Genomic DNA, 16,941 nt, shown 5'->3' with positions numbered 1-16,941 from the left:
GACCTTTGGATGCCGTGTGACTCAACTCTTTCATGGGAATCCTAGGGGGATACAGGGACTTCTTGAAGACCAAACAGACATGAAGCAGGAGATAAACATCTTCTTTTCATAACAGATAGAGGCCATTCCTTCAAGCTAGGGCTGAATCACCCCCACCCCCCAGAGCTTTCAGAAATGATATGTGGCAGAGGAATCTTATTACACTGGGAAGCTCATAACAGATTTTTAAAAAATATATAGATTCAAATTCTAGCTCATATGTTATTGGTCATCAGCAGTTGATCCACATAGCGTGAGCATGATTAGAGAACTACAGAGAAACAGACATTTGGAGTTGGTACAGCTTGCCAGTCTAATTCATATCTGATGAGAGGATTCCCCGAAGGATCCCCCCAAATAATGTCTGCTTATTCAGGAATTCCTTTGAAGACTTGGAATCCCCTACCTCTTAAAGCAGCCCATTAGGCTTTGAGATACCTCTAATTGTTGGGACACGATTCTCCTAAGTTCCCTAATTTCAGAATTAAGTTGGTCCCTTTGTAAATTCTCTTTCCCTTCTAGTTTTGCTTCCTGGGGCCAAGCAGAACAAAACCAATCCCTCTGTGCAGACCTTAACAGACATCACAGACCTTCTATTATTTGAAAACAGCAAAGTCATCTTTTATTTTTCAGAGCAAATATTTTCAGACATTTTAAAAGGCCTAGCATCTATTAAGTAGAATCACTCTCAAATAGCATAAACTAATGAATTGTTCAGCCCTGGAGGTTTTCAATCACAGGAGGTGAGGAAGTTTGTAAAGGGGGGATTTGGGACCAAATGACCTCAGAGACCATAAGGTTTTCTGATCTGGGACTGTTCTTACATTTATGAATATATTCAACTTTTTTCTTTTTCAAAGATTAAGGATTCAAAGACCACTAATATCCACTTGTTAAGAACCTCTCATTCTCTGTGGTGCTAGAACTAAATAAATAGACTTGATGATGTCAGACATAAAGTGGCCATCAATTAATGAAAACACCCTTAAAAGAGCATGGACACAGAATTTAAAGGGTCTTTTAAGTTCATTCATCTACCACAACTCCTTCTCCCCAATTTATAAAGGAAGGAGGTGAGGCTCAGCTGCTTGGGTGATTACCCTGGTTTTCCCTTGAAATTATTTTGTATTTATTTTGCATAAATTTATAACTGCATTTGTTTTATCTTCTAATTAAATGTATGCTCCGTGAGGGCAGTCCTCACTTTTTTTTTGACTAAAAGAAGTACAGTGATTTAAACTAGGTCCCTCAAGTAGCAGAGATGATGGGATAGGGACCAGGTCATTTGAGTCCAAATCCAACCCTCTTCTCACTGAGTCACAATGACCCTTTTCTATGTAATTAAAAATTATGTTGTGTGATTTTGTTGTTCTTCAGTCATTTTTCATTTGTGTATGATTCTTTTTGGCCACTTTTGGGTTTCCTTCACAAAGATAGTGAAATGGCTTGCCATTTCCTTCTCCAGCTCATTTTAAAGATGAGGACACTGAGGCAAAGAGAGTGAAGTGACTTGCCAGGGCCACACAGCTAGTAAGTGTCTGAGACCAGAATTGAACTCAGGGAGATGAGTCTGCTTGACCCCAGGCTCACTGCTGTGGTTGCTATGGTGTCACCTAGCTCTTGTGGGTTAGGAAATACCTAAGTTCCAGATATCAAAGGATCTCATATTTAGATTAGGAAGGAACCTTGGAGGTTACCCAGTCAAATCCATCATTTTGACAGTATTGGAGACAGAGGCTCACAGTGGTCAAATGACTTCTTCAGGGTCACCCAGTTAGCAAATGTCTGAGTGAGAATTGGAACCTGTCTTCTGGCTCTACATTCAACTCTCTTTTCATTGCCCAAGAGTCCAGAGACATTTTACCTTTAATCCAGCATTTAAGAACTCCTCTTAGGAAATGGTCCTGGGAAATCTTAAGGAGGCTTTCAATGCTCATGAATCTGGAAGGCAGCAAATGCACAAGGAAGCTCCCGGTGCTCTACCCTCATGCAGAGGGCCGAATAAATTGAACTAAATATCATCAATTAGGCAGAATTCAGACCTGGGTCTATTTGGATAGGAAGACTGTAAGGAAAACCCAAGTGTTGCATAAAACACCAGGAATTCAGGAAGATCATATTTTTTCTTGTCAGTCAGAATAGAAAAACAATTCCTTGTGGAGTTTTTAGGGAGAGGCGAGCTTTCAGAGCTTCTGTGTTTTGTGTGTCCTTGCGAGGGACATAAAACTGGATATTTCATAAAATCTGACCTTGTGACTTTTTTTTAACATTAGGAAATGAGGCCTGTGTCACCAGCTACTCATGACTGCTCCTGCTTTCTTGGATTTTTGTGTGAATGTGAGAGTGTGTGTGTATGTGTGTGTGTGTGTGTGTGTGTTTGTTTGTATGTATGTGTGTGAGTGTGTATGTGAATGTGTGTTTATGTGTGTGAGTGTGTATAAATGTGTGTGTGTGAATGTATGTGAGTGTGTGTATGTATGTGTGTGAGTGTGTGTATGTGTGTGAGTGAGAGTGTGTGTTTGTTGGTGTGTGTATATATGTATGAGTGTGTGTATGTGTGTGAGTGTGCGTGTGAGTGTGTGTGAATGTATGTGAGTATGTGTATGTATGTGTGTGAGTGAGAGTGTGTGTTTGTCTGTGTGTGTATATATATGTATGAGTGTGTGTGTGTAAGTGTGAGTGTGCGTGTGAGTGTGTCTGAGTGTGTGTGAATGTATGTGAGTATGTGTATGTGTGTGTGAGTGTGTGTATGTGTGTGAGTGAGAATGTGTGTTTGTCTGTGTGTGTATATGTATGAGTATGTGTGTGTGTGTGTGTGTGTGTTTGAAATCCTCGCATGCTTGACTTCTCTAAGATTCACTGTGTCCTTGCACTTAACCTAAGATGATGTCAGCCTCCTGGTCAAGGGTCTGCATTCTTTAGTGACCGGCACCCTGGCCATCCCTAACTAGACTCCAGTGCAACTGGGCCCTGGCCTTAGGTGACTCAAAGGAAGCGGAGCTTCGAGGCAAGTGTTCAAAAGCATTTTTGTGTCTTTGGGCTTGCAAGATCAGCCACCAAAGGCCCACCGAGGTTGAGAGCACCCCTTTCATTTCACAGAAGGAGCAATGAAGGGTCTTAGAAGGGAAAGCCATGGTCCTCTTGGACCAGAGCAGGGCTTTTCCCACTAGGCCATGTCCATCCTATGGTCACAGAGTGAGAAGAAGTCAGATGCAGTCCTTGACTCCAGGTCTTCCTAACTGTGACACAAGCTCTCCATCTTCTGGCCTGTCAGACCCCCAGAATGTGACACATTGGATAAGGCTGGGCTTGGAGCAGAGAAAAACTGAGCTCAAATCCTGTGCAAGATGCTGGGGAGCAGTAACTGGGCAAGTTACTTAACTTTAACAAGGCCAATAATGACCCCTCCTGCCCTTGGTTGTTCAGAGCAGTAAATGAGTTCAAGTAGGCAAAGAGTTTTACCCACATTCAAGATTTATGTTAGTAGGTAGCCATGGAGACCAGACAGCAAGTCAAAGACATGATAGATTCGTAATAGAGTAGATAGATGGGGAAGCTCGGTGGTTCAGTGGACAGAACACTGGGCTTGGAGTAGCAGGACACATCTTCCTGAGGTCAAATCTGGCTTTAGACTTTTCCTGGATGTGTGACCCTGGGCAAGTCACTTCACTCTGTGTGCCTTAGTTTCCTCATCTATAAAATGAGCTGAAGAGGGAAATGGCAAAAACTCCAGTATTTTGCCAAGAAAACCCCAAATGTGGTGATGGAGAGTCTGACACAACTGAAACAATTGAATAACAAATATATATATATATGTATATATGATAGAAAAATAGACTGTAGACCGGACTTGATATCCGGGGGCCTCTCTCACAGTGGGCTGGACTTTGGATGGGTCTCCCTGGATCACTTGCCATTTGGCCAAAGGCACCTGGGTATTGTCATATCTCTTGTCAATCGTGATGGACTGTCTGAGAGACAGCTGTGACCAGTTCGAACAAGAACAATGAGGCAAGGCCTGGCTAAGTGTGGATGGAGAGAATGGCTGAGAGTACCCGAGGGCAGGGAGGTGGGTGAATAGAAACTAAGGCAGTCATATGAACAAGCAAACAGGGAGGGAGAAAAGAAGAGAGGCAGGAAGGAAGGAAGGAACGGAGGGAGGGAGGGAGGGAGGAAGGAAAGGTGGAAGGGAGGGAGGATAATATGTGGCAAGCACAGCACTCAGAAGGAAGTGGGGCTTTGGGCCCTTGCTGGCTGGCCCCCGACAGAAGCAGTCCAGCCTAGGTTTAAATAGATGTCTCAAGAGGCCCCAGCCTTCATGGGATGGGACCCTTTACTCCCTCATTTCTCCATCCTGAGGAGTAAGGCCCAGGGTTGTCCCTGGGACAAGAGCCCTGGTCTTTTCTGGGCCTCTCTTTGCTCTTAGTCTCCTTCAAAGCTTGGTAAAGACACTGCACCTTTCAGGATTTTGATTTTTTCATTTATAAAATGCAGTGGTTGTACTAGATGACCACTCTATTAATGACTTTCTAGCTTTCAATTTATATCTTACGGATTTATCAAGATTGTACCTCTGGGGTGGGGGCGGACCTGAAAACTCAGCCTGGGACCTGCAGTTACTGTAGGAAACTGAACCTGGGTCAGGGGAAAGCTCAGGTACCATGACTGTAGGCCCAGGGGTTTCTGAATCTCACTGCTTTCCAAGTTTCTTTTGTGTCTGTCCATTCAAGATTGGCCAAGGGAAGAAGGCCTTGCATTATCCTATGTATGAATCTTGTAAGAGCCCATTTATTTTATATTGCCTCTGTTTTAGTGTAAACTTCCCTGAGAACAGTGACTGTTTATATCCTTTTCTGAATCTTTAGAACTTGGTGCTCTGGTACAAGGTAGACACTTAATAAATGCTGATTAATTGAATCTTAGAGCAGTGGTTCTTAAAGTATGTTCTGAGAACCACTTGGGGGTCTCTAAGATCCTTTCAGGGGGTCTGAGAGATCAACACTATTTTCATAATAATTCTAAGATATTTTAATTTCTAGTTTGGTGACTATAAACTGATAACACACAAAAGCTCTTTGAGAGATCCTTGATAATTTTTAAGAATATTCAAGGTCCTGAGACCCTTGAGAATCATGACAGGCAAAGCCATCGTCAGAGTTCTTTGAATCTCTGTCTCATACAAAATGGGTATGTACCCAATCTAATTCAAAAAGGCAGCCCACACCAGAATGCTAGGAAGGGGCGCCCCATATGTCTTAGGTAAAGATGATTTTTAGTAGATAAAGGCTTTCCTTGCCAAAAATAGTCTATAAATTGACTTTAGTTCCATCAGCCTGAATTGCTGTTATTTGGTTGTTTTTTTTTTTTGTCATGCCCAATTCTTCCTGCCTCATTTGGGGTTTTCTTAACAAAGATTCTGGAGTAGTTTGCCCTATGAAGAAACTGAGGCAAACAGGGTAAAGTGACTTGCCCAGGGTCACACAACTAGTGTCTAAGGTCAGGCTTGAATTCTCAAATCCTCCAGATAACTAGAGATTGAGAGCTTGAAAACACTATAGGAGGGATGTCATCCCATTTTAAAAGTGAGAACATTGAGGGGTCAAAGTCAGAGGCAGTGATCTGCCCAGATAACATTGCCCATTTGACAGCACAACTACCACCACAGTAGGAGTGCCTTGAGGGCACGTACTGGTTTGTGCCTATTTTTGAAGGCCATTAGCATATTCCCTAGAATACAGTAGGTGCATAATTAATGCTTATGATTGGCTAAACCTTTCACTGTCTTCCTCCTAAGTTCATCTTTCATTCACTTAACAGACTTTTGTTAAGCACCCACTATATTCTTACTACTGTCTTCTGTGACATAAATATGAAAATAAAAATGAAAGTCTCTGTCCTCCAAGAGCCTCCATTCTGTCGAGGTAGAATAATATGTCCATGACATGGAAAATTAAATACAAAGCAAAATTAAATACAAAGCAAAAGTGTTTTCACAGAAGTATACTATGAAATGAGGGCATCTGGGGATATGTTATCAGGTTTCCCACAGAAGGTCTGAAGCTTTGAAGAAAGCTAAGGGCCTGAATGCAAGGCAAAGGGGAGGGGTGGAGTCCAAGCACCAAGGTCATTACCTAACTGATATGAACAGGCAATTCTCAGATGAGGAAATGAAGACATGGAAGCAATGAATATATATATATATATATATACATATATATATATATATATGTATATATATATATATATATATATATATATATATATATATAGTCATTAATTAGAAAAATGCACAATAAAACATCTCTGAGGTACCACCTCACACCTATCAGACTGGGTTATGGTTATGTGACAGAAAAGGGAAACGATCAGTGTTGGAGGGGAGGTCTTGGTGGAGTTGTGAACTGATCCAAACTTTCTGGATGGAGAACACCTTGGAATTATAAAACCTTGATCTATCAATACCACTGCTAGGTCTGGGACCCAAAGAGACTCTGAAAAAGGGCAAAAGGACTCACATGTACAAAAATATCCACAGCAGCTCCTCTTGGGCTGGTAAAGGTTTGGAAATTGAGGGGAATGGTCGAACAGGTGGTATTGTCATGGAATACTATTGTTCTCAAGGAAATCATGAGCAGGCAGAGTTCTGGAAAAATTTGAACTGATGCTGAGTGAAGTGGGCAGAACCAGGAGAACATGGCACACAGCACACAGCACCGCTGTTTGACGATCAGCTCTGGGGAGACTTTGCTATCTCAATAATACAGTGATAAAAGACTCGTGATGGAACATGCCATCCACATCCAGAGAAAGAACTATGGAATCTGAATGCAGATCAAAGCAAACTAGTTTCATTTTTATTTGTTTTGGTTTTTGTTTTTCATAGTTTTTCCCTTTTGTTCTTATTCTTCTTTCAAGCATGACTAATATGGAAATACCTGTAACATGATTCGACATGTCTAGCCTATATTAAATTGTTGGCTGACTTAGGGAGGGGGAAGGGAAGAAGTGAGGGAGGAAATCTTATAAAAATTAATGTTGAAAACTATATTTTCATGTAATTGGAAAAAATCCTATTAAGATTCTAGACATGAAGGACATGGGCAAAGGGATGAAGCAGGGAGATTCAGAGCTGTGTATGGCAAATGGCAAATATGTCGATTGATTGGAATATGGAGCACTGTTTAGCATGATGATGGAGATGAAAAAATGTCTCTGGGCCAACAGTACATTCTGAATTGACATTTCGTTTCAAGTACTTTGAAAAACAATTGAATGATGAGAGAAAACCTTCCTTCCAACAATCCTGAGCCAAACATTGTAAACAATGGTAATGGTACAACATAAAGACATATTCTGCAATATAGTTTGGTTCCAAGGCTTTTGTTCCCATAGAGGGTTTTTTTTTTTATGCTACGGAATTGAAATGATGAGAAAGCTTACAAAAAGCGTATCTTGGATAATTGCATAATGGGCCAAGCTGATCCTCATACTTCTCATTCTGATAAATACTATAGAATTCATTGAAGAATGGGATTTTATTCAACAAAACATTTAGGAGTCCATTATTTTAATTTTATTCACTCAACAAACAATAATTCAGCTATTTCTGATGCGAGGGTTGAAGAGAATGACATGGTTATTGGGAACCGGCTGGTCTGGGGTCAAGGTTCAAGGTCTTCTTTTATACCATCTCAGTAACCATCAGACTCTAAGTTTCAGACCACATTCCAATTTGCTTCAATAGAGGGAGTTCTCCCAACCAACAACTACAAAGTCAGGATGGTCTAAATACATGCATGTCTGTGTTGTCAAAACAGCTCTTCTCCAACTCTCAAGGAGCTTCTGTTCAATGGCACAGGGATAGGAACAGAGACCTTCCAATGGAGTCTCACCCAGTTACTGTGCTATACATCCAGAGCAACCTCCTCATAGGGATAATTCCTTTGCTGTGATTTCCACATCTAAACAGTTAAATCTCCCAACTCCTAGAGGGAAAAGCATTTTTTCATTCTTGGATTAAAAATTTTATTTCTCAAAGGCAGATGCAAAGACTATACTTCCTTTAGGTTCAACATGGAGTTATACTTCCATTGTTCCATCTAATCAAAGTGCAGTGAAGGGGGAGTCAAGATAAAGACCATCCCTCAGGGAGAGGGCACCACCAGGGAAGGAGCATAGAGTCAGGGACCTCTACATCTACCTGGTTATTGAAGGTGTACCTGGGACCACCAATGTTACACCAAGACCTAGGAGTGACCTGAGAATCTGCCGAAGTACAACCTCATGGCTTTGGTCCCTATGGATTCTTGTCACACACAGATAGGATGATAAACCAAACACCAAATGCCCCCACACCAGTCATGTTTTCCTTAGATGCTTTATCATCTCTGATACTTTCTTTTTTCTTTCTTAATTTGTGATTATAAAGAATGGGACTTACAATTCACGATGATTTTGACTTTTTTCACATCTGGAAATGACACGTCATTCTGTGCCCCACACTCGTATTCTCCGGCTTGGTCTCTTGTGATTCCATAGATGTCCAAATATTGCCCACTCTCAAATGGTTTTGCTACAATGGAAGGGAGAAAAAACCACAAAACAATTACAAGATGTTTAATTGTCACCCCTAGAGGAAGCTTCATTCAAGGAAAATAATCATTTTGTGACTTTTCCTAAGATATTGCTTACATTCTATTTCAAATGAAACTAGGAGTAATTATTCAATCTTTTGTTCAGAAAATATCCAAAAGAGAAAACAATGGCATCAACCACCACATAAACTGATGTGGGAACTCCTATAACGACAGTTTTCCTAGAAAGGGTATACACATAGTTTCTTTTAATATTGCTTATGTTCCCCTTACCTTGGCACATACCAAACAAACCAAAAGTTTCAATGATTGAGTTCAATAATATCAGAGCCTAAATAGAACACATGTTGATTTGTATAAGATAAAACTTAGAATGTCTAATCAAAATGAATTTTATCTTTCCTTTTTACTCCCAGGAAAATGCACATTATTACTCAAGTTTTAAGTTATAATGATGAAACTTATAAGAGGAAAATTTAGGATTCATATGGAATGTGAGGAAGGGGAATAACCTTCCTAACAGCTAAAGTTGTTCACATATGGAAATATGATCTAGGAGAAAGAACATAAACCTTAGAGTCAAGACTATAATAGTTTATTCAGCTAATATGTATATGCCCACTTTATACTTTCCAAGAGGCTCTCTCTCTCTCCATACATACATACACACACACACACACACACACACACACACACATATATATATATATATACATATATATATATATATTACATATATTTGATAATTTTCCTAGGTTCACTTAGACAACAATTGCTTGAGGGCTGTTATAACTGAGGTCTTCTTAATCCAATCACTAGAACTTTAGACATGGTGGTACCTAGATGTGGATTTCAATCCTGCTTCAGACATTTACTAGTTGTGAGGTCTTGGACAAGTTACCTAATCTCTCTGGGCTCCCACTTCCTCTTTTGCAAAATGAGAGTATTGGACTGGATGACCTCTATGGTCTCTTCCAACTTTAAATCCATGATCCTGTAAAGAGCCAGGGGGCTTCTCCTCATTGGAGACTTTAAGTAAAGGCTAGATAAGCACTTGTCATGTTTGTTATAGAGGTGTGGTTTCGATTAGATAACTTACAAGCTCCTTTCTAATGTGGAGATTCTATCATTTTATGATATGGTATCGGGTCAGTCAAATCACATTTTTCACAGTTTGAAATGGTTCAAATCAAGATGAGAAATACCCACACTAAGGAAGGACAGAGAGGGGAGTAACCAATATTCAGATCTTGCATTGATCGCCATTTCCAGAACTTCCTCATTGCCTTTGAACCCACCAAGTTCCATTGTCTTTCTATAGCTAATTCCTCATAAGTAAAATCCAGAACAAAATAGCAATGCTATCTACCTCAATGAGAGACAGCCTAGTTTTGTGGACAGAGAGTGAGCCTATGATATTTAATGATCATATAAGCGTGCTGAAGGAATTGATCTGCAGGGGCTCCCAGCAACTCTATAGTAGGAGAGGGCTTCTCCCCCCCCACCCTGGATTTCCCAAATAAGGGTCCACTTCTGGAATGTCTGCATTATTTTCTACTCTATGCAAAGCACTGGAAATAAAAAGAAAGACATTTTTTGTCTCTGACATTCCCAGGGTCACAGTCTAATTGTGAAGACATGTCAACAACTTTGTACAAACAAGCTTATTATATACAAGATGAATAGAAAATCACCAATGAAGAGAAAGTTAGAGAATTAAGGATTGGGAAAGGCTCCTTGTAGAAGGAGAAAAGCTAGATGAGCTTGGAAGGAAGCCAGGAGGCAGAGAAACCAAGCCCTGGGAGAGTTAGTGAAAATTCCCAAAGCTAAGTGCTGAAGTGTCTTATAGAAAAGAATAGCAGGGTGCAGTTTCACTGGATCAGCAGAATACGGGGGGGGGGTGTAGAGTATAAGAAGACTGGGAGGGGGGAGGAGGAAGCCAGGCTATAAAAGGCTTTAAAAACCAAAGAAAGGATTTCGTGTTTGATCTTGGAGGTAACAGGGAGTCTCTGAATTTTATTGAATAGGAGAATGCCAGGGTTAGGTTTGGACTTAAGATAGCTAATTTTATAGTTGAGTAAAGGATGATCTGTAATAGGGAAGTGAGTTGGGGAAACCAAACAGAAGACTATTGCAATGGTCAGGAATGAGGTGATGGGAACCTATACCAAGGGAAGTATCAGAAGTGGGGGGGGGGTGTCACTCTCCTCTGAACAAATAAATACACAAATGTGACTTCACTGAAAATGGGGAACACTTCATTCTTTTTACTTGTATCTCCAGAACATAGCCCAATAGGCTAAGAAATACTTTTTGATTGATTGATTATATGAATGAATAAGTGAAAATCATTTAAGCTTGTAGAATGACCCTTGATATGCAAATAAAGTCAAGACAGTCCCCTTCCTCACAGAGTTTCCATTCTATCACAGGATTTGTTCCTAATCTTAACCTCTTGACATTGGATAGCCCTCCAAAAGTCAGTAAACTTAGATGGGAAAAAATAAGCTTTTTGTTTTATTTTCAGGGACATCTAACTAAAATGTAGTATTTCCTTCAATTATTTAAAAAAATTTTAAAGAAGAGGCTTATTGGCTCCACCAGATTGCCAGAGGGGGTCCATAACATTAAAAAAATGGTGACGGTGTCCCATAATAAGAAAAGAGAATACATACTGCAGAATAGTGGCCAGGGAAGAGTGATGTCGACATAAAAATGACCAGAATGCTGAGTGGAGAGCACTCCTGTGCAACGTAGTTCATTGCATCAAGACATCACTTTTGAAAGTATAGCCTCCTAGAAATGTATCACCCTGCAGTGACTGAATTCTTCAAAGACTTGGACCCAATACTTCTGACTTCTTGAAGTCAGATTTTAAAATCACCTATTTTTATCACCTACTATTGATGTTCTGTGGTTTCTCTACCTACCTTCTTTCATATTTCCTTCCTCCTTTGCCAGTTTTCAACTCTGCAATCCAATACACTGGAGATTTAAGAGTTTCTGTCAACTGCCTTGAGCTCTCTGAAAGACCAAAGGCCCTCAAACATCTGAGAATGTTCTACTGCTAGAAGGAACTGTGATTTTTGTCAAAAGGTACACTCCCTCTTTCCATGTAGTTCACAACTAAGCCATAGGGCTTAGTAGAGAAGAGTTTTGTAGAACTGTATCTAAGAATATATATTTTTAAAATTAAATTACATTAATTCTTCTGGTATGGATTTTTTTGATAGGGTAGAGGGAACCATTGAAAAAGTCCATGAAAAGTGAGCAAGCAGGATGACCGTAGTGCCAGCTCTGCTGAACGTATGGAGCAACGGTGACGGGAAACTGCCCAGTACCAGCCTCTCCCTTAGTCAACAATCACAGATTAAGCTGGTACTTTATGCTAAACCACATCTAATGGCAACACAAGAACAAAATGGAGAATGTGCTTACCCTCAGGGAGCTTACAGTCCATCAAACTAGCAAGACAGGAAAAAAGCTTAGTGACAGAGGAAGGCTGCCAAGGAGGCTGATTGTTGAAACAACAAAAACGAAATGGGTAACTTGAGAAGCCCAGTGGCTTTTGAGCTGCATCAGGAGAACAGGACTGCAGAAATGCAGTCCGAGTACTTTTGGAGTATTCAAATTAGAAGACATACAATTGCAATGAGGACTGTTAAACTGGCATAGAGGAATGAGAGTTTCGATAGCTAGGATGTCCTAAAAGTCCTAGGGAACCTTTACCATATTAAAGCTGAAAGGTGCCCAAAGACTTTTGGACCATCCCATATTGTGAATAAATGACTTGAGTTAAAAGTGTATTAATGCACTAAGATAGAGGTGATAAGAAATGGAAAAGGATTGAAAGATCAGATCTGGGAATAGTGATGGGATGATCCAGACTTTGCCTCAGGGAGCTGGCACAGGTAGCTAGGTGGCACGATGCATAGAAGGCAAGTACTGGGGTCAGGAGGACCTGAGTTCCAATACAGCCTCAGATACTCACTAGCTGTGTGATCCTGAGCAAGTCACTTCTCAGAGCATCTGTAAAATGATAATAATACTAGCACCTAATTCACTAGATTGTTGATAGCATCAAAGGAGAGAATGAATGGAAAGTACTTTGCAAAGTTTAAAGTGATTTCTTATAAATATTGATATAATATACACTTATATCCCCCATTAAAATATAATCTCTTTGGATGGCAGTGGCTTTTTTTTTTTGCTTTTGCTTTTCCCTGAGGCTTAGCATGGTAAATGATTCATAGTAATAATAAATCCATGTGTGATTGATTGTCTACAATATCCAGACCCTCCTTTTGGGGCACTTGAGAGAGACAAAGGCCAAATCCATGACATCTCCAAGACATTTTATAGTCAGTGAACTTGCACAGAAGGGGACATTGAGTCTTGAAGGAAGATCAGGACTTTTGGAGGGTGTGATGAAACAAGAGGGCCGTCCTCCTTGCACCAATGAATGGGGTGAAATTGGATTAGTAGGGTCATCCAATTGCCTGGAAGGTCGATGGTGTGGCTGCATGGGCTGGGAAGTAGAAACAGAAAGGTCAGTGTATGGAGGCTCCTAAAAACCAGGCAGAGAGTTTGATTTTCTCCCAGAGGAAATGGAACTGAAGGTGTTAAAAGGCTGAAGACCTTTTAGAAACAACATATAGCAGCACTGGATATTTGTTCCATATTGATCTCAGTTTATAGAACCACTGGATGCTTGTCTTAGAAAAAAAGGCTTTTGATCCCAACAATTGATTTGTATTTTTCTAATGTGTAAAAGTTCAGATAATTGGAGAATGAAAATAAAATAATAATGCTAGCTATAAATCACTGACCAATGTCCTGTGAGAGTCAATTTATCTTAAAGTGGGAAGAATTTTACTCTCACAACTCATCAGAGTATTAGAACTTTTAAAGAAAAGTCAGAAATGAATAGTACACACATCCTCTCACATAAAACAGATTAAACAACAATGATAAAAGCAGCAATAAAACAATGGGGAGAAAGGTCGGGGATCATCATAGCACAGAAGCCTTCAATATTTGGTTTGTTCAGGATTTCCTTCTCAGAATCTCTTTTATGACCATATGAAGTTGGTTTCTTTGAGAAGTGAGGGGCACAGGAGTCCCTTGTCATTGTGATCACACTTCAAGTTGGCCTTTCATTTCAGTTGTCTTTATCTTCTTCAAACCTTATTGAATTGTCTCATCCAAAATTATTTCACCTTCTTTGAATCTGTTTAGAGTACTGTGTCAAGGTCTGCTTCCGTCTGTCCCTCCCTTCTTCCCTCCCTGTCTCTCTCACTCTGATTTTTCTCTTTCTTCTTTATCTTTCTTTCTCTCACTCTCTTTTTCCTTCCTTCCTTCCTTCCTTCCTTCCTTCCTTCCTTCCTTCCTTCCTTCCTTCCTTCCTTCCTTCCTTCCTTCCTTCCTTCCTTCCTTCCTTCCTTCCTTCCTATCATCTAGCTCTTTATTAAAGCTATTCACTTACTCATTTGCCTATCCATCCATCTGTCCATCCATCTACTCATTCATTTATTTGAATTGAATTTTCACACCCCTGTATATAGGTGACCTGGTTAGTTTGAAAGGTCTTGTCAGTCTTTGATAATCACTGTAGTCAATCCAGTGCATCATTGTTGATGCGGTTCTTGGGGGGTTGTTTGAATAGGACAGTTCCAAGATAAAATCTAAAATACCTACAATAATAAATTGTTATGTTCTGATGAAAATACCCAATATTGACTTTCCAGATGATTGCAACCATAGTTATAATTTAAGTGACTGAATACAGTTAATCCTTATAATTCTGTTAAGATATTTTATGTTTCTTCTATCATAGTAAATAAATAACTTGTTCCGTACAAAAGTGATGTTGATAGTTTGAGAATTTCTTTTGTTCCTCTTTTTGGGGCAACTAGACTTAGAGAAACAATCTCATTTACCATAGTTAGTATTCTCCCCAGGGAAGTGATTATTTAAGGAGTAAAAAAGCATGAGAAGAGATGGTGCCTCATACCAGAGGCCAGACTGCTCCAAAATGGGACGGAGGACTTACGTCAAATGACATATTTGGGAGTGGAACAGAACTTGTGTTTCTCTGGTCCCAATGATGATACATCAAGGCTAGAAATATTATTGTTGTTACACATACTAAGGCTTTCTAATTAGCAGAGTTTGATTCTGGATAGAGTTTGAGCTTAAAGCCAAGAAAGTGGGAATTCAAGGTCTTCCTGTGAAACATTCAACTGTGATTCTTTGCACTTCATTCAACCATTCGATGCTCTACTGAACTCTGAGATTAGAAGTCACAAAGAAAATTCTGACCTGTTCCAGAAGAGGAGTTTCTTTTTCCAGGAGAGTAAGGACAGCGTGAGCCATATCTCTCTCCCTTAGAGGAAGTGAACCAGTGTTGATTGTCCTTCCTTGCCCTTATTTCTCTACTTTGTCTTATTTTATGTAGGACCAAAGTTGTAGAGATGTCTGGAAAGTGGTGGTGGCTTTGGGGTAGGACTGGCCTGAATGAAATTTCTTCTGGTCCCGTCTAACTCTAAATCTACAATCCTTTGAAAGGGCAGAAAGGTTTATTTCCCTTTCCCTCCCTTCTTCTCTCTCTAAAACCAGTGACTTCCTTAATTACTAAGAATCATACTTCTTCCATTCTCTCAATGAAATGTAGTGCTTTGCAAGGGGGAATTTCATTTCCTAAAAAATAAGACAGATAATCTCATCTTACCCCCTCTAAGAAGGAATAGGGAGCAAATCTGTGGGGTGTTTTTTGTAATGGGGACCTCAAGAGGAGGACACGGCCTTTACCAGTGTCTACAGAGCCTTTTCTCTTAGAGTCCCAACAGCTTAAAGAATAATAAAAATATCTGTATAGTATTTTAGGGCTTGCAAAGCACTTTACAAATATTATATAACTTGAACCTCACAAGAATCCTATTGCTACCATCATTTTCCAAATGAGGAAACCGAGTCAGATGGGGGTAAATAATTGTCCCAGATTTGCCAGATCACACTTACTGAGGTCAGATTGTAATTTAGGTCTTTTTGCCTCCACACCTAGCCTTCTGTTCATTATACCACAAAGGTGCCTATATCCCTGGTCTAAATTGCTGACCCAGGGTTACACAGTCAGTGTGATGTGCTATAACAGAGACTTGATCTCAGGTCTCCCTTGCTATGAGACCCACTGTCTCTCCAGTATTGATTATTGTCTTTCATTACCTGCACAAACAACCACCCCACTTGCCCTGAAAAACACACGCACCAAGATGGGGATAGGCTACGTGCAGTATGTTAATATGGGGCCAGGTTGGTTTTCCCATCCTGTGCAGGAGAGATAAATGATGCAAAGGAAGCTTCTGTAAGGTGACAGCTGTTCTTCTTTACATGCTCAGCTGCGACTTTCTTCCACTGTGACCATGTTGAATCTATCCTAGGGAAAATATGATTTACTATCCCTCTGAGCAAAGACATATGTTGTCGGTCAACTTTGCTTGAAACATCCAAAAGGCTTCAAATTGAAGTCTCACAATTGAGCTGAAGCTTCTCTTTTACAGAGACAGTAATTGTCTAAGACACTCATCTTCTCCAACCATGAGACTTGGCCACAGAAGGCTCAACTGGAAATACTGCTGGCATAGTCCGACTTTTCCTCTAAGTATTTTTTGTTTGTTTTTTTGCAGTGGGTGACTTGCCCAAGGTCACACAGCTAGGTAATTATAAAGTGTCTTAGGCAGGATTTGAACTCAGGTACTCCTAATTCCAGGGCTGGTGGCTTATCCACAGGACCACCTAGCTGCCCCTTTCCTCTGTCTTTTAAAGGTCTTTATAACGCGATGCCCTCTTACCCTTCCAGTCTTCTAGTACCTTATTCTCTTCCCTTCCATGTACACTCTCCTTCTTGTGATTCTTCCCACAAGACACAGATCTCTGATAACAGTATTTCCCTTGTCCCCATGCTTGGGACCATCTCCCTCCTTATTTCCATCTCCTTGAATTTCCTTTAGATTTCAGCTAAATCCCACCTCCAGGTCCTCCTGAATGATCACACCTTCCCTCTCAATTCTAAAGTACCTGAGATGCAGATTATATGTAGTAATTTACATTTTCCCTCCACCATTAAATTGTGAGCTCCTTGAAGAAAAGGCTTTTTTGTTTGCATTTTTTAACCCCACAATTTTGCATATAGCCTCCCACATAGTAGGTATTTACATTTTTGTTTACTTGACTTGATTAAGAGTCACATGTTTTTGTTTCTTATCACTTCCAAAAGAGTAGTAGCAATATATCTTCTATTATTTTCAGG

General features: G+C 40.1%; 1 protein-coding gene across 1 annotated transcript in view; it reads right to left on the bottom strand.

Moving 5' to 3' along the window:
• The window catches only part of NEGR1 (neuronal growth regulator 1), an 817,401-nt gene that overhangs the window by 142,701 nt on the left and 657,759 nt on the right, over positions 1 to 16,941 (bottom strand). The window contains exon 4 of the mRNA XM_074220351.1: positions 8,480 to 8,611. Within this exon, the coding sequence (XP_074076452.1) occupies positions 8,480 to 8,611 (132 nt within the window). The remainder of the gene's footprint in view (positions 1 to 8,479; positions 8,612 to 16,941) is intronic.

Source organism: Macrotis lagotis, chromosome 2 (assembly GCF_037893015.1).
Source record: "Macrotis lagotis isolate mMagLag1 chromosome 2, bilby.v1.9.chrom.fasta, whole genome shotgun sequence".
Classification (NCBI taxonomy): domain Eukaryota; kingdom Metazoa; phylum Chordata; class Mammalia; order Peramelemorphia; family Peramelidae; genus Macrotis; species Macrotis lagotis.
This window is presented reverse-complemented; position numbering and strand designations above follow the sequence as displayed.